The sequence below is a fragment of the Rhinatrema bivittatum genome, chromosome 7 (genome assembly GCF_901001135.1).
Source record: "Rhinatrema bivittatum chromosome 7, aRhiBiv1.1, whole genome shotgun sequence".
Lineage (NCBI taxonomy): Eukaryota > Metazoa > Chordata > Amphibia > Gymnophiona > Rhinatrematidae > Rhinatrema > Rhinatrema bivittatum.
The window spans coordinates 172,321,466-172,347,982 of NC_042621.1; the positions used below are offsets into that span (position 1 = coordinate 172,321,466).

At 39.4% G+C, this 26,517-nt stretch overlaps 1 protein-coding gene across 2 annotated transcripts in view; it reads left to right on the plus strand.

Moving 5' to 3' along the window:
* KCNMA1 (potassium calcium-activated channel subfamily M alpha 1) overlaps positions 1-26,517 on the plus strand; it is a 1,936,781-nt gene that overhangs the window by 1,438,534 nt on the left and 471,730 nt on the right. For both annotated transcript variants that reach the window (XM_029609517.1, XM_029609516.1), the window contains exon 18: positions 3,879-3,955. In XM_029609517.1, coding sequence (XP_029465377.1) covers positions 3,879-3,955 — 77 coding nt within the window. The remainder of the gene's footprint in view (positions 1-3,878; positions 3,956-26,517) is intronic.

The following is a 26,517-nucleotide window of genomic DNA, read 5'->3' on the forward strand; positions in this document are numbered from 1 at the left end:
GCGGTCCAAAGAGGGGCAACCAAAAAGGTGTATGGTCTTCATCTAATGACTTATGAGGAGAGATTGAAGAATCTAAATATGTACACCCTGGAGGAAAGGAGGAGCAGAGGTGATATGATACAGACTTTCAGATACTTGAAAGGTTTTAATGATCCAAAGATCCAAAGATAACGACAAACCTTTTCCGTTGGAAAAAAATCAGCAGAAATAGGGATCATGATTTAATACTCCAGGAAGGAAGACTCAGAACCAATGTCAGGAAGTATTTCTTCACGGAGAGGGTGGTGGATGCCTGGAATGCCCTTCCGGTGGAAGTGGTGAAGACCAGAACTATGAAGGACTTCAAAGGGGCGTGGGATAAACACTGTGGATCCATAGAGGGTGTGAATGAAGAGTGGGTGGCTCGCGGAAATGATGGCTACTACCTGGAGATAATACCCTTATTCAATAAACATACACACGGTTAATGCAACTCCAACATTGCTCTAAGCTTCAATGCCAATGAGGAAATGTGGAAAAAAGGATTTGCATTCACAAAAAAGTTGCTTGTTACGGCAGTTACTACCCCAAACCAAATAAGCCTGACACTACTTTCAGTGCATATCAAGCATAGTTCTCTGCTTCAACGGCAGGGAAAAAGACTGATACTTCACTTTCAATGCATATCCAGCATAGCTCTCTGCTTCAACGGCAGGGGGGAATGAAGAAAAGGGGCTCTATATTTATTATTTATTTGTAAAGCCTGTTGCTGAATTGCTGTTCACTGTAAACCGATAAGATGTTACAAACAGTTATCAGTATATACAAACTATAAATAAATAAATAAATAAATGAATGAATGAATATATACAGATAACAACCAAGGACTGAATTATATAGTCTGGGTAAACAAATAAGCATGGGTGTAGCTTGCTTATTGCGGCAGTTAATACCCCTAACTAATTAAGCTATTTCACTTAGATGCAGTTCCAAAACTGTTTTCTACAGTAATGGTGGGAGTGGAAAGGAAATAGAACCAAAAGATTACTAAGGGCCAAGAGTAACAGATAAGTATGAGAAAAAAAAAAAAAAAAGAAAAAAGTGTGAAAGCTTGCTGGGCAGACTGGATGGGCCGTTTGGTCTTCTTCTGCCATCATTTCTATGTTTCTATGTTTGGACTTTCTTTTTGAAGTAATTGCTGTAAAAAATAATTTTGGTGCCAGAATATGCATGAACGCTGGTCTGCTAGAGCAAGTAAAGGCAGACTTGCAAGTAAATTTTAAATGGGCTCTGCACGTAAATTTTGAGGTTTACTTGTGTGACCGGGCCTTGCATGTGTTGTGCACATTTTACAACGGGCCCGGCCATGTGGGTAAAATCCTGGTATGTGCTGAAGTACTGGGCCTCTCCAAAGGGATGAGCTGGGGGGGCGGGGAGGAGCGGGCTGGGACAGCGCCATTCGACATTGTCCCGGGGATGCACACGCCGGCAGCCAGCCGGTGAACGGAGATTACTTCTGCTCCAGAGGAGCAGTAAGTACTAAAATAAAACATATGGGGATAGTTAGGTTAGGTTTAAGGGTGGGAAGGAGAGAGGAAGAGGGAAGAAGTTTAGGTAGGGGGGTAGGGAAGTTCTGTCCCAGTCTGTTCCTTAATTGGAGGGAACTGGGGGAGGCCCGTTGGCTTTGCCACTCGTATTTTGCAAAAATTCCCCCCTATGCGTGCCGCCCACATATGTGCGCACGGCATTTGGATTTTTTAACATGCGTGACGGCGCATGCATGTTATCAAATCGGTGTTTCCATGTGTGCATGTCGGGAGCTGCGTGCACATGAATGCACATGTGCTGCTTTTAAAATGATGGAGTGCATTATCTCTGGAAATAATATTATTTAGGGTTATATTGTTGTGTGCCCCATCTGCGTCCGGCCCACGCACGGGCCTGCTCACCTCTCTGGCTTCTCTGCAGGTCCCGGGTCGGCCTCCCCAGTGACAGCCACAAGCTCTTCCAGGCCTCGGCGTCCCGCAACGGCGGTGCTGGGCCTTCCACTGCGCACCAGGCCTCACGCTGGAGTTCGGCGTCTCCCATGGTGTTGGCCATGCCCCTATGTGTGCGCGGATCGCCCAACCTCTTGTAGATCCAGGGGCAGGTCCTAGCTCCGCCTACACTTCCTTGCCTTGGCAATCGGGTCGGCATTGTATTGTGTGCTAGATTGTCACTGCGTCCTAAGCCTTGTTCCAGCCTCGTTCCAGGATCCTTCTGTTCCAGCCTTGTACCTGCATCCTACTGTTCCAGCATCCTTCTGTTTCAGTGTTCATCTCTCCATCTCCCCAGATAGTATCCTCGGACTGTCTCTCTGGTACTGACCTCGGCCTGTTCCTTGACCACTCTGCCTGCTGCCTACCTTCTGACCTCTGCCTGCCTCGTGACCTCATATGACCTCCAGAACCTGACCTCTGCTTTGTTGACCACTCCTCGGACTGACCCTCGGATTCTGACCTCTGCCTGATTGACGACATCTCCTGATTCAGCTATGTCCCTTGCCTTGTCATCGCCATCGCTGTTCTGGTCTTCTTTTCTCTATCTGACCTACGATCTCAAGTCCGACCGCGCTCCCTTGTTGTCTGTGGGCACGCCTGTCTACTACCTCTCCAGGAGACCCTGCGAGGCCCACCTAAGTCCAAGGGGCCTGGGTCCCTACGGGCTCCGCCTGGGGGAACCACGGGCTTCCAGTGGTGAAGCTCATCCTAGCCTCTGTTTCCTCCAATGCTTCGCCCTCTGGGGGCAGGTACTTCCTGGACTCTACCAGGGAGCCGTTCTCCACTGCTCTAGAACACGGGTCCAGCCCCGAGCGCAACATATATTTTAGTTATGTTGGGGTAATGAATAAAAATTCCCCCGACGCAGATTATATGTCAAAACACAGAACCATGTGGGAGTTCCTACAATTGCTCAGGGGTATTGCATGAATAGCACAGCAACAAAAGATAAGTACCTGTGTTTTATCTGCAAACTGAAAAAAATACCTAAAAAACCTTTATAATTGATCAGATTATCCATAAGCCTATGAAAGCAGTTTGCCATTGGTAGAGCCTATTATGAAGACTTTTGATCTTGATTTGGTTGAGCTAATGCAGAATGTTTAAGATTTGTACTTACATGTTGAATATCTTGGGGATTTATGCTTTGGCAATCTATATTCCTTGTTTCTTGGACATACGTTTACTTTTAATAATCAAAATTAAGGCATGATATTGTAGGTGCCAGTGATATTGAGGGAAAGTCTGAATAAATTCATGCAGGAAGGCAAAACAATGGATACTTACGTGCCTCTTTATCAAGTAGGTAGAAGAATTTTGAGTCACAAGAGCTTTTTTAATATTTTTAGGTAGAATAACTACTGGAAATACCTACAGTAACTGAATGTAATCCGCTTTGAAGTGCTAAAAAGTGGAAATAAATAAATAAATAAAATTGAAATAAATGCAAATCAAAGTAAATATTCTTTATTAAGAGCAGGAAAAGGGATTTCCAAAGACAGAACTTAGGTGCTGTCCAATTTTTTTACCTTATTAAATGTTTGTGTAATTTGAATATGCTGTCAGTCAAGATGCACATCTGACTGTCTTGACTTTTATTAGTTAGTAAGCCGAGTGCATCTTTGTCTCAACTGTCCTTTATTTCTTTCTTAAATTGAAAGTTGACTCATAGAAATTATTAAAAAAAATAAAAAAAAATCACAGAGCTTTCAGCAATTTCTGAACCTTTGGGAAAAAAACTTGAAGCAGTTGGTGTTAGTATATTTCATTAATTTGGGACTATTGCAGGAGGAAATATGGGATTAATTTCATTTGTCTGGATTAAGAAAAATGTCAGTTTTCCCTTTCTTATCTCTTCAGGGCATATTTTTACTGCAAGGCATGTCATGATGACATCACAGATCCCAAGAGGATTAAAAAATGTGGCTGCAAACGGCGTAAGTAATATTTTCCCTACTTCATCCACCCCAGCTCTAAAAGACCGTTCAGCCCAAAGGAGTTCTTTTGAGAGCATTGGTGCTTTTTACACGACAGTGAAGAAATATACTATTAAACATGTTCATGGAATGGTAGCATGCCAATTTATTTAATTAAATTTCATACCATTCACATCCTTTAAGTAATGCAATGATTGCTTTGAACCAATCCCCTTTGAAAAATATCTCGTTTGCAAGATGAAGTACATTTATTCATGACTGTCAAATAGGTATGTTTTCTTAATTTTTATTAACTAATGATATGTTATTTGAAAATGTTTAAATTGAAATGGAGGCATAACTATTCAGATGCCTCCAAAACTTATTGATACATAGCAGTTTTAGGGACTGGGAGCCTGAGAATAAAAACAGTATGATGGGGCACAGTTAGAGAGGGAGGCTGATAACAGTTCCAAGATAAAACTATAAACGATCAGTTTATTTCTTTCAAACATGGAGGAATACATAAGCTGTAGTAGACAACTAAAAGTTTTCCATTACTTTGAGTGGAAAACATTGTTTTAATAGAAAAGTCACACAGCATACAAATTTATTTATAAATATGGCATGTCATATAATTGATTATTTTATTTGTACATTCAATACCACAGTCAGTCAGATACTGTTCTGCATTTACATGAACATCCACAAAAGTTCGGATATGCACTCTAAGAAAACATACAAGTTTACTGAATATTTAATAATGCAGATGGCCCTAATATTAATAATGTATATTCACAGTGTGACTAATAAGTTTATTGGCACATTTGGATATCGTAGTAAGACCATTTGCTAAAAATGTTGCCATGTCAATAAGCCCAATAAAAGAAAATGATGTTGAACAGATGTAAAATAATCTGATGTGGTTAGTGAGGCTGAAGAAAGAGGTTGCCAGTTTTAAAGAAGCAAACCTATAAACCAGGGAGGTAACTCTCCAAGGCAGGTGGAAATAGAACAATATCAAGAATTTAAATAGAACAACTCCTAGAGTTTTCAAAATTGTACATGCACAGCCTCATGAAAGCTAAGACTTTTAATACTGTTTGCTTAATGCAAACAATTGTCTATAATTTTTTAACTCAAGTTAGAGGTTTAAGATCTTTCATCCATGGTACATTTTACTTTGAAATACAGCACTGTCTCTCATATAAACAAACATGGTGTCTGGGCTTGGTGCTCAAGACTATATTAAATCATAAATGAATATCTAATTCCTTTAAGTTTATGTATGGTACAAATTTCAAATTATACCCTTAGAAAGTATAGAGTGTGTCACAATAGAAACAGCTGAATAGGAAAACAATACCACATTGAAGTTTTAAGATGAGTGACCTGTACAAAGCTGATAGCTTTATTTGAAAATATTATTCAGTGCCCTAGTATCATTTGAAAGCCATGGCTCTAAATAATATATTGGAGGATTCCATGTCCTTTTAGGTTCTGGCTATCATTCACCACAGTCTTGTCAGGGTCTAAAACTGAGCCTGACCTACAAAGCCACTTGTCCAAACTTGTTAGGCTTAGTATTAATAATTCAGGGAGAAAAACATACATCTCCACAAGGCCAGATAATTAAAATAACCATGCTTTTCTTTCACAGTTATTAAGCATCTTGGTATTGTCTACATTGCCTGTCAGGCTATTAAGGAGAAATACTTGAGTATGTACTTCGGTGTGCAAATACTGATATTTTTAGATTAATATCTTCTTTTGTTTCTTTTTAATTTCAGCATTACCTTTTCCAGTTCTAGGAAAGTAAAAGTTGTGTTCAGTGTGCCATTGAATAATTGAACCATGGGCCGCTTACTTCTCTTTTTCTTTCATCCTCTGTTAGGAGCTGGGTCTAATTATTTATTCTTTTCCAGTCACTAATGCTGAAAGGAATCCAGAAGGGGAAAATAAAACACACGTAAAGGTTCTTATGTTTGAAGGAAATTGTTGTAACCTGTGACGATTGATATATCTTTGATTTATTTTTCTCTTGCTGCCTTGGAACACGGCCCACTATATTTTAACTGCGCCCTGATAGTGATATATTGTGAGTAAAAACGGGTTCCCTGTAGCCCAGAGTGCAGTCCAACCTGTCTTCCTATACAAAAGAGTTTAATTTAATTTATCTTATTTATGTTGCATGTGGCAATTACATCACACCTACACCTATCATCTTTTCAACCCTGGCCACAGATTTGTGCGACTTTGAAGAAATACAGCAGTCTTTAAATTTAGTTTTATTTATGTTTTTAACAATTTTTTTAAACTAATGGAAATCTAGGCTTGACAATGGTGTTTCTTTTAAATAGCTTGAGAACTGCCATATTGGTTTTAATGATAGCAGTAGGACAAGTTTCCAATAAGGATGGCTTATAGGCTTAAGGCACTAAATAGCATAGTTTACAACTTACTCCCCAAAATAAAAAACTGTGATCTATAGAACCATCTTGCTGAAAATAACATTGTAGCACCCTGGTATTTTCCCTTATCCCTCCAATGCCGTTTAGCTCCAAGAGGATTTAATAGAAGGACTTGCTCATTCAGGAATTGCTTTTTTTATTGGATCCAATCCTGCTACAGTTTATATTGCAATTGAAACTGGACCAATAAGAAATCAGAGGGCTTATAGCAAGTTTAATGTCTTTAATGAAGCATGTTAGTTTGCATTCAAAGACATATAATACTGCTTAGCACAAAGTTATATCTTTCACTACCATACACTTTCATTTTTTTTTCTGAGTTCCAAATGCATATAGTTCAGTTCATATAGAACTATGATGGAATACGCTTAAATTTATTTGTAGTGGGGTTATCCAGCAACTGAGCTGCCATTCGGAAAATCTAAGTTTGATTCCAGAGCCCAGCTTCTGCTCCTCTGCTCAGCCTGGGCTGGGAGATGCTGTAGAGGCAGTGTTTGCAGTGCTTGGGGGGCGTAAACCCTAGGGATAGCTAAACAGGACATCGATTGATCAGTTTCAGGGTTGATGTATACCAAATTCTGGAGAGAGTTGTGGTCTGTGGTCCTCTGGATCAGGGTTGTCTTAATTGATAAGTGAGTAGATGAGAGAGTGGCTAAAAGTGAAGACAGCCCTTGGCTAGTTATAAATGAGGGCTCACAACAGCATAAGTCTTTGTACAGGCTGTTATGATTGAGTTGGAGACCCAAAGGAGCAGAAATAATCCATGGGTGAAGAAAGCAATATAATTCCTAATGACATAAGTACAAATGAAAAGTATAACACAGGAATGAACAAATATTTTAACTGTTGAACACCAGCTATGTTCCACTAATATATCCTTTGTGAAATAAGAGTAACTTTGCAGAAAACTGGAACAAACCTAATCAGTACTGAATATTTAGCCATACTGGAGTCAGTGTGTAAAGTACATTAGGTTACAGTCTATTTGCATGAGCTTTGCTTAACTGAAAATCAGGAGATTGTGATCAATAATGCTAAAGATGATAGATTTGTTAATTTTGAAACCAAGAAACGTTTGGAAATTTGCATTTAAGTTAGCAAAGCACAAAACAAGGCACACTTAAATGAACACTGAGAATAGCTCAATAAACTAGGACCAAACCCTCCTAAGTGAAGAAATATGTTAGGAATAATCTGTTCCCTTGAATTTTCTGCAGGGATATCTCCTAAATTAATAATAAAATTTAATAATGCTCCTTTGGTTGTGGCCTGCTCAATCAAGTGCATCATGTTTTATAGTTCTTAGATTGATTTTCAGCAGATTTGCACAACATGTACACAGTGTAAATTGTTCACTCTTCATATTAAATTTGCCAACAGAACACAATTTTAAAGGAAGGCTAGAGGAATCAGGAAGCAGTAGACGATTCAAGAGGAGAAACATATTAACATAGGAAGAGTCAGTGTGAGTGAATCTTAGTACTAGGATTACCAATTATCTCCAGGGCTTAAGGGATAGACTGAACTAGTTTTTGTTTTTGCTACGTTGCATTTCATGCAGTTAGATTTCACAAGGAATAACAGGGCTACAAGTTCATACATGCACAGCAGCAATACCTAGATTGACTTTGTCCTTTATGACTTGAAGCCATCTGGTAACCATGATTAGTATCCACTCAAATTAAAACATGCTGCTCAATGACATTTTAAACCAATAGAAGATACTAGGTATTTAGTTCCTTTGCCAACAGTACTATGTTAAGAAAGCAATATTTTGCAACCACAATGACACTATAGCGCTTAGCAATTAGCCAGCTAGCATTCTCTGATGCTGCTTTATCATTTCAAGTGTTACAATTTTAATGGGCAACTTTGAGAAGATGTGAAATCAAACATTGAAAACTAAATGTAAATTATAAGTATGATTCAAAATACTCAGCATTCTCTTGGGACTTTAAGCACTTAAAAGATACTTTCATATCAGTTTATTATGAAGACTAGGCACATAATGCATGACAAGTATATTCGATTTTATGTTCTGCTTACAGGAGAACCAGTATAGGCTGTTAAATCTATTTTGGGAGTGGAGCCATTCAATGTTGATTCCTTATCATGTTACTGGCTGTTGGCAATGTGGGGGCAATTGTGAGCTTTTGGGTATCTGTGATCTTTGCAATCACCACATCTCATAATCAACCCTAGTCATGCTGGGCAGTATGCCCTGATCTTATAATTTAACTCCCATCACAAAGCATTCTGGAATTCACAGTCCTGTATTTTATATTCAAGGTCAGGGACAAACATGTATTCCTTGGTCAAATTTCCTTTTATGAGAATAAATAACTCATTTTATGGCACATTATATAGAAAATTATTTTAAGAAGAATGATAGATAATTCCCTAAGGGGCTTAAAAATAAAAATGACAACATCTCAACTGCACATTATTTCTTATGGACTGCTAGTCATGCCAGTGCACATTGAAATAATGTGTGGAAGTTGTGCAGCATATTAGCTGACCATTCTTTTTAACATGCTGCTGGAGAGGTGTCAAAGTTGTTAAAAAATATGAATTGGTCTACAAAAACTTAAGTAAACCACAACATGCATTTCTTTTTAAAACACCACTATGAAGGTATAGACTTGCCAGTTCGTTCTTGTGCTGTTTCTGCACAGTTTGGGCTGAAGTACAAGAATGCTGTCAATTACAGGAAACAGCCAATAAATCATAAGAGATTGACAGAAATTTGCACAAAATTATTCGCCGACTGCACTTTTAAAGTCCAGAAATTGCTCTAAGTCAGGGGTTCTCAACCCAGTCCTCTGGACACACCCATCCAGCCTGGTTTTCAGGATATCAATATAGACACAGTGAATATGCATGAGATAGCTATACATACAATGGAGGCATTGCATGCAAATCTCTCTCATGTATATTCATTGAGGGTATCTGAAAACCAGAGTAGCTGGGTTGAGAAGCACTTCTCTAATTATGGGGGTAAGCAGAGAAAAGCACAGTAAGAAAAAAAATGAGGGAGAGAGAATTTTGTTAAAAGAAAATCATTTGTCACCCATTGGTTTTTTTAATCTATGCATGCTGCTGTATTTTTTAAGAAAACAGAAATCCTTCTGTGGGAAGTCAAATATTATTTTTGTTTATTTCTGTTAGCCTAATCACCAGTGTCTGCAACCAGCTTATCAGTACCTTCTGGTCTTTTTCAAATGCGGCCATAGTTGTTCATATTCTGCCATAATAGCCTAGCAAAGCCCACTCTCTGCTCTCTTCTTTCTCATCATTTTACTCTTTCTGTGGATCATCAGTCCTGGAGGAATTGAAATGACTTTGTTTCCACTTCATTTCTTAATGGTAGTTGAGTTAGGCCCTTTTTTACTCACTGCCATCAAGTAGTTTCCTCTTGTCAAGATTTGTGCTTTACCAGCTGTTGTTTGATACAGATCCACTAGATGTCCTCATACATCAACTTTTTGTTCCTCTTGATGAGGAGTTTCCTTTTGGTTTGGTGTGTTTTGTTTTTAGAAAAAGACAGGGTGAGCACTGTGTGTGTGTTCTGGGGAAGGAGGTAGGAGTTACTATATGGTAACAAAATTAATCAGCAGAGAAAAGAGCTGTTTTTATTTGTTCTGCCTGGTGCCAATATATATATTTAATCTGACATCTCATTTCCAGAATCATTTAAACTCCAGTCTTGGAGTGCTGCAAACAGGTCTTGTTTTCTGGATATCCACAATGATTATGCATGAGATATAGTTGCATAGAATGGAGGCACTTCATGCAAATGTATCTCATGCATATTCATTGTAGGTATCCTGATGACCTGTTTGCGGCACTTTAGAAATGGAGTTGCCTACCCCTGATCTAAACCTTCCCTAGCTTTCTCTGAAATCAAGGAAAAAAGCTTGCCATCCCTATTACTTATAAACAGAAAACAATGTGCAAAGACAGTTTTACAGGAATACCTATAACCTATTATGTATCTAACCAACCTCTTGGCATATAATCAAAAGATGGATGATGCTAAAAGTTAGAATAAAATAAATTCTACTCATAAATGAGTTTAAAAATAATGGACTGTTCTCTCACTTCATCCCAAAATACAAAGGAGGTCATTTTCAAAGGAGTTACATGCGTAAATGTAACATACTACCGTAACAATTTTGGAAAACCCATTTACCCATATTAAGTGCTATTTGCGCAGGTAAAACATCTTGACAATTCAATAGCATATATTGGGCTTTTCAGAAGCCCACTTATGTAAAGTGCATTTACATGCACAAAAGTTTTAATCATATAAATCCTTTTGAAAATTACCTCCTTAACTTCTAGTTTGGAGTTACTTTCCATTATTTTCATTCTTTTTCATCCACCATAATCTCTTACTGTATCCTACCTTCTTTCAGTGGACCTATTTCATCAACATTACAGGTGGAATCTATATTTAATAGTCACCTAAAGGCTGCATAAAAAGGGCTCTCAACTCTCTGCTGATAGTCAGTTTTATTAACATATATGGAAGGTTTGATGACAGGAAACAGGATGTGTGTGGTGGAACCATCTTTAATCATCTTTGTCTTGTCTCTAGTCCTCTCGCTAAGCATTCTAACTAAGTGCCTATGTGTTTTATTTTAACATCATATTTGGTATGATTGCTTCCTAAATGTATGAAGGAATGAACAGTAACAGCATGCTACTTTTATTACTTTGCAAAAAAAAAAAAAAAGATATATCTGATATGTGCCTTAATATGGAAACAATGACAGCAAAACATTTTGCTATTTATTGCCAGATTAAAGCCTGTTTTCTGCATGCTAACTTCTTCAGATCTTTAAAAACTCAAATGAGATGCATGGTCTCCAGAACAACAGTAAACAGTCCCTGATGGTTTTGCTCAAGAGTTATCTTGTATCTTATTCTTTTGTCAAGCAAGAGATTCCAATTGAGCCATTTCATTTGATTTGGTTCTACGAAACCAGTTCGGAAATCCATTCCTTCCTCCTGCCATATTGGGTTACCCTAAAGGCAGTACAGTGGATTTCCTTTTGTGAGAATTCATGTTAAAAGAATAATCTACCAACAAATTGCCTTTTCACGATTCGAGTGCGTTCTTAGTGGTGACGGTAATTTATATTATGAGTACATTTCAGCTTATAAGAACATTGATACATGGTCCCAAAGATGTTCTTATATAGGGAATCTACTGTCTTATCTTAACTTGTGCCAGGCTCAATTATTATCCATTTATAAAATGGTAGTATAAAACTGAAAACCCGGGACTGTTGCTAAACAGAAACATTATCTTTTCAGAGTTTCTGAATATTTGTTTCACTTCAGCATTTGTAGAGTGCAAATGGCAAAACAACTGCATTAAATTAATGTGTATATATATATATATATATATATATATATATATATATATGTATATACACACACAAAGAATTAAAAAAAATTGGAAATAAGATAAATAAAAACAAGAGTTCTGAAATTAACAGTTGTTTTAAAATTATCTAAAATGGGTTTCAGAGTGTTTTTCTGGATTTTAATCTTTTCATTAAACTGCTTTCTCTAGTTAAGATTTGATATAGGAGAAAGATAGAAATGTATTATAATTTACATCAGTGAAAAGACTGTTTTGAATTCCAAGGGTGTAAATGCATTTGAAGGGGGAGATGAGGGGGAAAACCATGCGTGACAAAAGCTGAAGTAAAACAGTGTTTAATAAAATGTCTAGCACCAAGGACTGATGTGCCATGCTCCGAGCAGGCCTGACACTGCATGTTGATCAATTGAAACAATTGTAAGGTAACTTGACTAAGGTGCCAAACAAACATGTACCTAGAAATTTGTGCAAATGTGTTTTTAGAGGAATGGAGTTGCTGTTGAAGAGGTCACCCATTCATCTCCTCCAGTGCCTGTTTTTCACAATCATAGCGTTACCCTTGCTTGAGAAATATATGGTATGGCAAACTCATGAAAGGCCTTAGAACAGTACTTGACCCATCAGAAAGATTTAATTTCCTTTTCTACGGGTGGCTAGACTGTAGTTTTCAGAAATTGAAAACCTCAAAGCTGTGAAAATAATGCTACAGTTACAGCACGTTAGAAAAAAAGGCAAATATTCATTGAGGAGAAGACTTAAAGAATAATATAGTTCTCACTGATGTTGTTGACAGACTTCTAAGTTTTGTATATGGTCATCAAATTTTTCATATTGAAGTTTGGTAAAATGAAAGTTATACTCAATAAAATTAGGCTGTTCATGCTAAGCCATCACCTGTATTAATCCTTTGAACTTCTGAAACACTTCTAGTTAAGAATATTTGCCCTGGTTTTCAAGAACTGTATAAATGTGCTTGTTCAAACATGCAGGAGAGAAATAAGAAGGCCTGGAAATGTCACAAGTGTATACTTTTCATTGTATGAACAGTCTAAATCTAAAACCAGTACCCTTTTACTGGAGATCATAGTTCTATTCTAATTACATTGCAAAATGTGTCTCTTTTAGAAATTAGAAGAAATAACTTTTTCAGTATGATCAGTTTCAATACTTTTATAGAACATATACATATGATCTCTGAGTTTGCTTTTCAAGATAATAATGGTTTTCAGATGTTGTTTTGATATATTGTAGCACATATGTGATCTCCAGTAGGTTTAAAGTTCTTTTGGGTGTCTATTCCCTCTACTTTTGGTGATGTCTTAGTCAAGAACCTCTTCTAATGTGAATCTTATCAAACATGATTAGCTTTTAGTAACTGATATTTCTTGTACTGAAACAAAAGATTTGGATTTTAGTTCCAACCTTCTGGATTGAGTGTCAATTTAAATTCTAGAAGGCCTTTATAAATATTGTGCGATTGGCCTTACATAGAAATTGTATATAAATGCCTTTAGATTCATTAGTCCAACATATTTCCACCGAATTACTATCTGTGCCTTGAAAGAATTAGCCTGGTAGTGTTTTGACTACAAGAAATATGTTATACTTTGTGTCCCTATCTTATGAATTTATCTTGAGGTTCACAAAAGTTATAGAAAATCAAATTAGTTAATAATTGGCCTCCTACCCAACTTTTTGGGGAAAAAATACAATTGTAACTGTGGTGAAGATTGTTATAAACAAATCTTAAAATTTTATGATTTTTACAATTATTCATTATAAAAAAAAACATGATTATAGTGATCTGCAATACCTGATGCTTGTGGTTATCTATTTTATCTTAACAAATCTTAAAAAAGCCTTCCAGAATGTGCTATAAAAGAACTATTGATTTTCCTAAACTGTTAATTAATGATAATTTTGTCTCTTTTTCTGGGTCAAGACTGTTAAAATGCACTAAGGCCTCAATTAAATCCCTTCAGATTACCTTCCAGTTGCCTTGTGATATATAACCTTGCCATTAACCTGCTGCTCTTCCTCTCCTCCCATCCAACACATGATTATAGCCAAGATGTCCATCTACAAGAGAATGAGACTGGCATGTTGTTTTGATTGCGGACGCTCTGAGCGTGACTGCTCTTGCATGTCAGGCAGTGTGCATAGTAACATGGACACCCTTGAGAGAGCCTTCCCACTTTCTTCTGTCTCTGTTAATGATTGCTCCACCAGTTTACGTGCCTGTAAGTTTTAACACCGACACATGCTGTTCCATGTCTGTGGTGTCTGTGGTTTCATCCTCGTCTTGTGCTGTACATTGTAGTTTTGTGAGTTTTTACTGGGTTCACAATTCTTTTTGTAAAGAATAAATTATTTAATATCTGTTTCTTTTTTGGTGGAAGAAGTTTTTAAAAATTTATTGAATATGTTGGTGTTTGTGCTTCTTAGAAAGTTGGTGTTTGCAGTAGCATGGACCTGATTAGTGCAATTTGGTGCTGTTGGTGTTTTTATTTCTTGCATATAAATGGTTATTATTGAAAGAGTAATGCTTATGGCAAATGCTTTGTTAATAAAGGCAAAATGTGCAATTAAGGCTTGAGTCAACCCAGTGTTCTAGCAGTTAATATTTTATGCTTCCAAGCAAAAGCCTTTCATTGAAATACTGGTTCAGGAATCCACTGGCTAGTGGGCAAACTACAGTAGTGTTAGATGTTCTTTTGTGCCATGATTTGATTACCTGGAATTGAGGGCAACATTAAAGAATAAAGCTGCCTCTTGTCTATAGTAGGGTACTGTGATGGTCTTAATTTGAAGAGGGGAGGTTCTAAGAGAAATAGAAAACTCCAGGTTGATGTGATTGAAGATTCCAAAGAGAACCTGGTGGGAAAGGAAGGTGAGACACCTAAGAAGCAATGAATAGAAATTAACAAACAAAAAGTCATTTCTCCTCCTTTGTTTTTGTTCTGAGAATCATGGGGTTAATTGATATGGTATGGAAGTACACGGCGAAGTAACCTACTTAAGGAACTCAGTAGATAAAAAGACCAAATAGAAAAGCAAAACTAAAAGCCTGATTTATCAAAAGTTGTTCTCATAGGCACAGAATGGAAGAAAGTAGTTTGTAAATGAGGCCCAATGTCTGTATTTTCCAGTTTCAGCTAGGTATTTTAAAAGAATGTGCTGCTTTCGGTATGTACTGTGTGTTACCACAATCAAATGGCCAATTATCAATGAATTGTCATTAACTGGGGGATAATGCTGTCACATTGTAGAAAAGTCAGAAATTAAATATTTTTGCACTTAGCAGGGATTCGTGTGCTACAAAGAATTACTGGATCATAGCAAAAAACTGGAATACATTCTGTCTCAGTGCAGCATGTTTGATGGTATACTACATGTGAGGCAAACTTCTGCCTCTGCTTTATGTTGTGACCCACAGTCAGTTAGATAGAGGTCACTGTGCTGTTAGAAGTGAGTTTCCAGTCTCAATATAAAAATTAGAAAAGATGAACATAGACTAGCAACTTATAAAGCATGTTTATATTTCTTGCTAAATGTAGTTAAAGCTTCTTTTTAAAATCGGGGGGGGGGGGGGGGGGGGGGGGGGGGGGGGGGGGGCGGTGTTATGTCTCTTGCCATATCCTTGTGATCAGAAAAGGTTACCATACCTTGCAGTTTGATGGTCATACCTTAGAAGGTACCATGACGTGCTGATTTGTAAGTGCTGCTGTATTTTTACTTCTTTGCTGCCTTTACTTATTTCTGCTATTGGTTTTTTCCATTCATGCAGTTCCAACATTGTACTCAGTCTAATGTTTTTGTAGTAAGGAAACCATTTTGATCACAGAGAAGGAAGTCTGCTGTCAGCAAGTTGTCAGGAAAATAAACATTCAGGATCTCCTGATGGAGTAGCAAGCGTGCATTTACAAAATACCCTTCCTTTCTTGTGTAAGTCCATCTTTGCGCAGCCTTCATTATTTAATAGTCACTATAGCTGAGGCCTCACTAGAGCTGTTCAGTCCCAGCAACTTGAGAGGTGTCCTGGGCTCAGCTGAGGCATTTGGGAAAGATCAAGGATAAATTATTTGCCCAGAAAGCCTAAAATAGCCATAGGGGTTAGGGATGTGAATCGTTTTAGGACGATTAAAATTATCGTCCGATAATTTTAATATCGTCTTAAACCGTTATGGAACACAATACAATAGAGATTCTAACGATTTATCGTTATAAATCGTTAGAATCGTGAGCCGGCACACTAAAACCCCCTAAAACCCACCCCCGACCCTTTAAATTAAATCCCCCACCCTCCCGAACCCCCCCCCAAATGAGTTAAATAACCTGCGGGTCCAGCGGCGGTCCGGAACGGCAGCGGGCCGGAACGGGCTCCTGCTCCTGAATCTTGTTGTCTTCAGCCGGCGCCATTTTCCAAAATGGCGCCGAAAAATGGCGGCGGCCATAGACGAACACGATTGGACGGCAGGAGGTCCTTCCGGACCCCCGCTGGACTTTTGGCAAGTCTCGTGGGGGTCAGGAGGCCCCCCACAAGCTGGCCAAAAGTTCCTGGAGGTCCAGCGGGGGTCAGGGAGCGATTTCCCGCCGCGAATCGTTTTCGTACGGAAAATGGCGCCGGCAGGAGATCGACTGCAGGAGGTCGTTCAGCGAGGGTTCCGGCGCCTCGCTGAACGACCTCCTGCAGTTGATCTCCTGCCGGCGCCATTTTCCGTACGAAAACGATTCGCGGCGGGAAATCGCTCCCTGACCCCCGCTGGACCTCCAGGAACTTTTGGCCAGCTTGTGGGGGGCCTCCTGACCCCCACGAGACTTGCCAAAAGTCCAGCGGGGGTCCGGAAGGACCTCCTGCCGTCCAATCGTGTTCGTCTATGGCTGCCGCCATTTTTCGGCGCCATTTTGGAAAATGGCGCCGGCTGAAGACAACAAGATTCAGGAGCAGGAGCCCGTTCCGGACCGCTGCCGTTCCGGACCGCCGCTGGACCCGCAGGTTATTTAACTCATTTGGGGGGGGTTCGGGAGGGTGGGGGATTTAATTTAAAGGGTCGGGGGTGGGTTTTAGGGGGTTTTAATGTGCCGGTTTTGCGATTTTTAGATTTTTAGATTTTTCACGATTTTTCACGATATTTTACCCCCCCCAAACGGCAACAATACGATTCCCTCCCCCTCCCAGCCGAAATCGATCGTTAAGACGATCGAGGACACGATTCACATCCCTAATAGGGGTAGATTTTCAAATAGCGCAATTTGGCGTACTTTTGTTGGCGCATCAGGCGCCAACAAAAGTACGCTGGATTTTAGTAGATACGCACGTACCCGCTAAAATCCGGGATCGGCGCGCACAAGGCTATCGATTCCGTATAGCCGGCGCGCGCCGAGCCGCGCAGCCTACCTCCGTTCCCTCCGAGGCCGCTCCGAAATCGGAGCGGCCTTGGAGGGAACTTTCTTTTGCTCTCCCCTCACCTTCCCCTCCTTTCCCCTACCTAACCCACCCGCCCGGCCCTGTCTAAACCCCCCCCCTTACCTTTGTCGGGGGATTTACGCCTCCCGGAGGGAGACGTAAATCCCCGCGCGCCAGCGGGCCGCTAGCGCACCGGGACGCAACCTGGGGGCGGGTCCGGAGGGCGCGGCCACGCCCCCGGACCGCCCCGGGCCATAACCACGCCCCGGGCCCGCCCCCGAAATGCTACGGCCCACCCCGAAAACACCGCGCGGATCGGGCCTGCCCCCTCGACACGCCCCTAACACACCCCCCTCGGAAAACCTCGGGACTTACGCGAGTCCCGGGGTCTGCGCACGCCGGTAGGCCTATTGAACATAGGCGCACCGGCGCGCAGGGCCCTGCTCGCCTAAATCCGCCCGGATTTAGGCGGATTTAGGCGAGCAGGGCTCTGAAAATCCACCCCATAGGGTCCATCTGTATTTGAACACAGAAGTCAAAATACTTTCAAAGAGCTAAAGCTATTTTCCCCCTAAATCTGGTGAGCTATTTCCCCACCTTTGGCTTCCCATGCAAAGCGTAAGTACAAAGTAACATTAACTACTTTTGAAAGAGAAACTACTTAGAGAATGTCTCCTTGAAAATTAGCTATACAGTAGGTGCAATAAAAACATCCGTATATTTTGCAATTACTCAGGTGATTTGAAAGTTGTCCCCATACTACTTTTATTGTACACTGATAGTCACCAACAGTTTAAAAGTGAAGATCTCCTTTCTAATGTTGTTTATAGTTGTATGCTGGCAGCAGATTCAATACTTATTGACTAGGGTGCTCACCAAGGAGGTAATTTTAAAAGGAGTTGCGCTTGTAAATGTAACCTACTATCAAAGCAATTCTGAAAAGCCATTTTCGCACGTAAAATGCAATTACACATGAATATTCAATGGAGAATTCAGTGGGATATTTTGTAGCACTTTTTAAAAGCCCACATACGGATAAAGTGCATTTACACGTGTAAAACCAAATTTTAGGCATGTAAATACTATTTAAAATCAGGCCTAAGTGCTCTTACAGAAGAATATTGGTCAGTAGTTTCACAGTTTATTGGGGAATAAAAAAGAATAATATCCACAGCTGTTCAGCATTTTAGCTATTTATGTTCTTGTTTCTACCTCCAGTTTTATTAATGAAATTCAATTATATAATCAATGCTATGATAGCATATCTATTTTTGGTAATATGCCCTGGGAGTTCTGGCTTTGTAGATAAGTGTTTTACTTGTGGGCTGAAGTAGCTATATTTTGTTTTTATTTGGTTTATATTTTAACACCCCAAATCAGTGCAGAAAAACAAGGAGAAATAATTGCTTTATGTTTTGAAAGTTATTTGGATTTTCAGCCAGCATAAAGGATATTCTAGATTGTAGGAGAGTAATTTTGTAAAATCACAGGTAACTTATGCAGAAACTACGCACATAAGTTACACCAGTTTTCAAAAGCAATGTATGTGTATGCTTTCGTTTTGAAAATTATCCCATCAAAAGTACCCATATCAGTTATGCCTGTAATCCCATGTTAATAATTTCTGGTGCAAACATAAGCGCATACCTTTTAAAATAAAAAAGTATGCCATAAATAAAAGCTTCACTCCCAATCCTGGCCCCAGGAACACCTTTGCACAGTCTGAGTAAACTTACACAGGAACATGACAAACATATCCCGTGGGCAGTTTTTTTTTTTTTTAATAAAACTGAATTTCTGGAAGTAAAACAGTGTTTTACACATGGAAATGTGTTTGAAAATTATCCCCTCTGTGCTGGCTGGAACTGTTCAATACATTTTTATACCTTTGAAGAACTGAAGTGCTTCATTTTGCACATGATTTTGTAAACCAAAGCAACTCCAGGATATACTGGGTTTCCAACCTAATCAGATATGTCCAGGAGCCTAAGTACAACAGCCTTCAAACCTGGATTAGAAAGTGCATATTTTATTTTGCACTTTTGTCCAGCCAAACTTTTTGACAGAAAATCTTTTCTAAGTACATTATTTTTCTCAAGCAGCCACTTAACATTGTCATATAGATGCATTTAATACAGTAATACTATATTTATTAGCACTGCATCACTTTGCAAAATGTTAGCATATTTGAAACTTCTTTCAGCCAATCTTCAGGACACAAGGCGTGCATAATTTCAATTACACCAACAAACCTCTCAGTTGATTTTGCACATTTTTGGGAGTGAAAATTGTTTTAGCTGTTTTAATGCGAAAGCCTTTAATAAATAAAAAATTTGATACAGGCTCCTGTAATTTATACTTTTAATTTCATGCAGCCTTCCAAGTACAAGTCAACTTCCCAGCATGCAAATCTTTTCTATATATGATTACCAATAATAAACGGAATTATTCCCTCTGTAAATAACATGGAGTATTGTGTACATTAATATGGCTTCGTGCATCTAGAGTAACGTGATAGTGCTGGCACTGGTATTTGTGACTAGACAGTACTAAAATTAATATGTTCCCTACTTGAAAAATGGGCATAATTTTCTCCATGGATGGTGCCAAGAGGGCAAAACCAAACCACAGAAAGATATTCAGTAGCTTTCCTGTTTACTCAGAGCTATAGGAAAATTGATTTGATTATTCAAAGAAACACTGTGCATAGTATTATTCCCCCATTTCGCAAATCACATCCCAAACTAGATTTGGATATCCTGGAAATATGTGCTTTGGTTCAGGAACATGAGCAAGATTGATGACTGGTGGTAGAGGGTTCTTGGTATTTTCTATTTCTCTTGTATCCCACCACCATCCTTCCATAAAATTGAAGTGAAATTAATTCTTCCCTCTGTGAGACTGCTCTCCTTTGACCATTAATAATAAGTAACCCAAATCAATACCAATTGAAGCCCTTCATCCACCCACATAAACCTTTCATTTCCAATTAAAAAATATACATGTAATGAAATTCCACTGGCAGAGTTTCAATAGAAATCACTGTGTTTCTAGCCATACAGAGGGTTTAGATGATGCTCATTTTGACAGAACTAGTTAACTCATCAAAGAATGGTGGTGAGAGCAGGCTTTTCATTAAATATGAGCAGATGTGAAATGTAGAGTGTTTGACAATTAGAAATGGCAGCAGTGAAGCTCTTAAATCAAAGCAAGGTCAGATTGGTGGATCCGATTACCTCTCATACATTCTTTAGTTGTTCTGAAAATCATTTTGAATTAGTGTCAGTGAAACCATGATGGAGTTTGCCCTTTGTCTTTTATACTAGGACCGTATTGTTTCCCAAGACACTCATTAGAGGTCATTATATTATTACAGGGCTTGCTCTAGTTGCAGTCCCCAGTTGGGTTGGTGTGCTTAGTTGCTTAATGGTTCTTTCTTTCTTTCATTCTTTTAAGCAAACATTGCATTTTCAGCATAAGCAAATAGGAACATAAGCCACTACTATTTTTTATTATAACTTTTATTTTGTAGGCCTGCCAGTTTTCCTCTTGCTCTTTTGGGTTTTTAGTTGAATTGAAACTGTAGCCTACATTCTGTGAATGAGGCCTTATGCCAGGTTCCATCAAAGCAGAAGGTACGCAGAATGGTACATAGGAGGAGGATGTTTTCACTCGTAGGTCTGGAACTTTGGAACTCAGCACCTCAGGAAGTGAGAATGGAGTCAAATTACTTAGCCTTTAGAAAAAAGGCAAGGACCTGGCTATTTCCATTAAAGCTTTGTGGTGACTGACTGGAGTAGTAGCTGTGACAGTTCTTATTGTTATTTGATAAGGTTAAATTGGATTATTTTTATTGTAATTTTGGTTATTAGTGATTTTATTGTTGTGTTTTAATAATATACACCACTCTAACCAAGTCTGCTATCAGAATCAGTGGCATAAAAAATTGATAAATAAATAAATACACAAATAAACTGGCCATGGTTGGGCTATAACACCATGTCTTCATTTGCAATTATTTAGTGGAGGGCAGAGGGGGTTTTCTTCTATTTTATATCCCTCTCCCAATTAATTTAGTTTAGTTATTACAGTAGCATTCCTTGGCCGAGGGTCCTGCATCAGTGCTCTTTCTATAACCCTGGACCTTAAATCCAGCCACTAGATGTCATCATTGCGTCATGATATAAAATGTATCCTCACCCAAATGGCACTCACGCTCAACCAGAGCAAAATGGAAATTCTCCACCTTTCCAGCAAAATTTCTACACCCCCAATTGACCCTAAAACACCACTCAAATACAAACCGCTCACGACGGTTAGAGATCTCGGAGTCATCTTGGACAAAGAATTACATTTTAAATGTCATATCAACACACTGATAAAAGAAGGTTTCTACAAACTACAAATCCTTAAGAAACTCCAACCCTGCTCCAGATTACCGGACAGTACTACACTTCCTCCTCTTCGCCAAGTTAGATTACTGCAACACCCTCCTAATAGGTCTGCCCACTGCCACCCTCAAGCCCCTCCAGATCCTTCAGAACGCAGCCACTAGATCACTAACAGGCCGATACAGTAAAAGTCACAGGAGAGCAGGCAAACGCCCGCTCTCCCAGCGCACACACAAGCCACTCTCCTGTGTGCGCGATTCTGTATTCAAATGAGGGCCCGTGGCAAAAAGAGGCGCTAGGGACACTTGCGCATCCCTAGCACCTCTTTTTGGTCAGAAGTGACGGCTGTCAGTGGGTTTGACAGCCAATGCTCAATTTTGCAGGGGTCGGTTCTCAAACCCGCTGACAGCCACGGGTTCGGAAACCGGACGCCGGCAAAATTGAGAGTCCGGTTTTCAAGCCGCAGGCCGATTTCAAATTTTTTTTTTTAACTTTTTTTAACTTTTGGGACCTCCGACTTAATATCACCATGATATTAAGTCAGAGGGTGCACAGAAATGCAGTAAAAACTTGGTCAGACCTTCTGGCCTCCGGAACAGAAGATCTGACCAAGGAATCAAAGTGAATGAGCTAGCAGCTGGCCCACACTGCTATTTCTAGGGATGGTAGGGACTATCCAAAGGATTTCCCTGCCCCTGCTGTTTTCAGAAATCCAATGCACACTAAATCCTTATGTTTATCTTGGTTTATTAAACTGAAGGCTGATATCCTTGAAAATCGTTTGACATTGGAAGAGTAAAAAGTAGAAGAATTGCAACAAAAAGGAGACTCTAGAATGAAGGGTCATGCAATGAGGTTGAAAGGGGGTAGTCTCAAGATTAATCTTAGGAAATATTTCTTTACAGATAGGGTGGTAGATGGGTGGAACAGCCTCCCAATGGAAGTGGTGGAGACAAAAAAAAGTATCTGAATTCAAGAAAGCATGGGATAAATACAGGGGATCTCTAAAGAAGTGATGAGAATTATAATGCTAAATTAATTGGATGGATGGGCAGACTGGATGGGCCATATGTCTTTTTCTGCCATCATGTTTCTATATGTAAATAGTAACTGTGTAAAAGCAAATTTTCCTTAAAAAAATATATTCATCCAGCCTGAAAAATGATACTTGAAACAAGCAGATGCTGTAGCGATGCTCTCCACTTCACCCAAAAACCTGCTAACAAACACCTATGTACCCAAATACAAGTGACCCCTTTATTTGCCTTAAGGGAGCCTCAGACCTGAATATATTTACTCCTTTTGAAGGCTGGTGTAAGCCCATGCAGATTGCTCATGAGGCATGCTATTTACATTAGTTGTCACATGAGCAATTTTAAAACCCTTAAAATATTTTTACACTTGAGGGAAAATAGTAGACGAAGGAGGATCAAATGTCTTCATTTTTAATTGCTGTCTAAATTTTTCCTTGGGGATGCCACTTTTAAAGAGCCAGTTCACTCTTCCCACTGGGGATGGCAGCATTTGCTTTTAAAGACTGCATTGACATGCAATAATAGCTAGAATTCAGTCTATAACAAGTATACTACCTGTTTAATTCTAATCCTTAGTTTTCCTTACATTCACATCTTCTGTCCCCTCATACACATTTGTATTCCATATATTTGCTACATGCATGTAAACTCTTTACATATGTCCACCTCTCATCTTCTCTAGCATATAATACATATCTATTTATACATATTCCCAGGAACCTACACACCCAGCCCCCTACAGCAAACATAGGATACATCAGCTCTATATACATACCCATTATTTAGTATAGGCTAAGATCAAATTATGAAGATAGACAGAATTGTATTCACAGAAGCAGAAAGATGTGGTGCTTTCTTTGGTTTGTAGTATTGGTCCTTGAGCATCAACTGGAAGCAGGAGGAAGGCTCGGCCTCCTCATTATCAGTCATGCCAAGCCTGAAATCTGTAAAAATTAAGGCAAATCATGTGATAGCTGTGGCTTGATGGCCCTGCATGTAACTACAAGGGCAGTGCTGCACAGGCATTAAAAGGATCCTTGACCATTTGTCAGAGCTAACACTGATTATGGAATTAATGCTATTAAATAAGAAACTGCCACTTTCAGAAGACCAGGGTGTACAATCAGTCTAGGCCTATGAAAGGTGGATTAGTGTTTTATGTGTACCAATTTGGCTCAGTGAATGACCATCCTATTTTATGACCATATTACTCTATTTGTATACACAATTTGTACATTACTCATATGAGGTAGTGTGGTAATTGAAGTGTGGGTGAACATTTTTGGCTTTTTGTCCTTAGTTCAAGCTGGCATCACAGTTGAATAATGATAAGTATGCTCTTTCTGCTCAATTCTAGATGTTGATGACAGCGATTTGACTGTGCCTAGTTAATAATGAACAATAGGGGGTTATACAAATTATAATAAAACATGTTTTCTTTGTTTATGGTTTTTATATGTTTTACAGTATAATATAACAAAATATAAGCTGTATGTGGTGGAGCAAATAATAGTGAATTCAAATGAATAACAAACAGGATGTACTTGCTTGATTAGATATATTTTACATTTTGACCAGAGCTTGCCAAGGAGTTAATTTCTTGGACATTGGAGAACTTTTTATATCAGAGAGATAGCAACAGCAAGGAGAACATCCGGAAGTATAAAGTAGCCTGTTTAGTATTTGGGATGCAAAGAAGAGTATGGTATTTATAGCAGAAAGAGCAAGGTGACAGAGACAAATAAACAGCAGAAAAAGGAGGAGCTAGTCCATGGATGCCTTTAAAGATAAACAAAAGACGCTTAAATATTGAGTGGAGCTTAAATAAGAGTCTGTGTAACAAGTGGAGTATCACGGGAATAGTAAGGGCAAGGGAAGAGATTATGTGTTGCAGAATTCTGGAGAAGCTGAAGAGATTGACACAGGGAATTCAGAAGACCAGCAAGGAAACTACTGCAGAAATCTAAGCAACAGAAGAAAACCACAGGCAGGGGAAAATGCCAGTCTCCAAAGGTGAGAGTAAAGTAGATTTTGTAAACACTGTGGAGCTGCTAGTAGATTGCAGAGTAGAGATTTGAAATGTGGATATTGAGAGTGAGTTCAGGATCGATAGTCCCCCAGAGACTTTTTGTTCATGGCAGAGTCAGAAAAGACAGAGGGATGAAGTCCTTTGTGAAGAAACCAGGAGAGGGTTATGGAATGTGGAGAGATGCATTACTTGATCTTAACCAGAGTCTGGTGTAAAAATCTGCAGAATTATTTTTATTGAGGCAAAATTGGATCCCATTGAGCTTTAACTCTGAATGGAACAAACAGATTGCTTATGTACAGTGTAGTATTGCTTTGTATATCATTACTGTGCATCCATAAATATGTTCCATACATAAATATTCCAAACAATCTTGTAGCACAGCAGACTCCCTAAATGGGCAGGTTTCTCACTTATGGAACATAACATTCTTTTTTCTTAATACATTGCCCTTATGTACACTGAACATTACACATACTTTTCTACTGAATAACAATCTCAGATTATTAGCATTACTTTTCAATTGGTTGCATGACTAAGGGTTGTTAATAATCCATTTGGCAGTTGCAATAAGCAAAAAAAAAAAAACCAATTGTTTTTATTTTCCATTTTTATACTGTTCTTTTTATTAGCTCTTTGCATTGAAATACATTTTTATTTCACTAACCATTAAGTATTAAAAATTTAGTAAACATATGCTTATAATTAAACATTTAAATGCTCCACTAATACTGAGACTGATTCCATGTTTTTATACCAATTATTCAAGAGCAGACAATACCCAGTGAGATTGATTCCCATGCTGCAGTTTGGGCCAGTATTTGGCAAACAGTGGTTAATAAATGGCTTTTCCTGAATATGTACTGTCATAAAAAAAGAAAGAAATGCTCTCCATTACCAGGCTAAGTCTGCTCCTGCCCACAACTACTGATTCTCACCTCTTCTTTCACATGCAACTTTTATTCACCTTCTAGAGACCTCTACACAAACAGATTTACTCCTGTTTAGTAGGGATGTGAATCGTTTTTTGACGATTTAAAATATCGTCTGATATATTTTAAATCGTCAAAAATCGTTAGAGCCGCGATACAATAACAATTCCCCCGATTTATCGTCAAAAAATCGTAAATCGGGGGAAGGGGGAGGGCGGGAAAACCGGCACACTAAAACAACCCTAAAACCCACCCTGACCCTTTAAAATAAATCCCCCACCCTCCCGAACCCCCCCAAAATGCCTTAAATTACCTGGGGTCCAGAGGAAGGGTCCCGGTGTGATCTTTTACTCTCGGACCTCCGGGTGCATTGTAGAAATGGCGCCGGCGCTACCTTTGCCTTGTCATATGACAGGTCAAAGGTAGCGCCGGCGCCATTTTGTTTTTTGTCCCCCGACGTCAGGAGCGTAGGAGATCGCTCCCGGACCCCTGCTGGACCCCCAGGGACTTTTGGCCAGCTTGGGGGGGCCTCCTGACCCCCACAAGACTTGCCAAAAGTCCAGCGGGGGTCCGGAACGACCTCCTGCAGTCGAATCGTGTTGCCTTACGGCCGGCGCCATTTTGCATAAGGAAAAACGATTCGCGTGCAGGAAGTCGTTCCCGGACCCCCGCTGGACTTTTGGCAAGTCTTGTGGGGGTCAGGAGGCCCCCCCAAGCTGGCCAAAAGTCCCTGGGGGTCCAGCGGGGGTCCGGGAGCGATCTCCTACGCTCCTGACGTCTGGGGACAAAAAACAAAATGGCGCCGGCGCTACCTTTGACCTGTCATATGACAAGGCAAAGGTAGCGCCGGCGCCATTTCTACAACGCACCCGGAGGTCCGAGAGTAAAAGATCACACCGGAACCCTTCCTCTGGACCCCAGGTA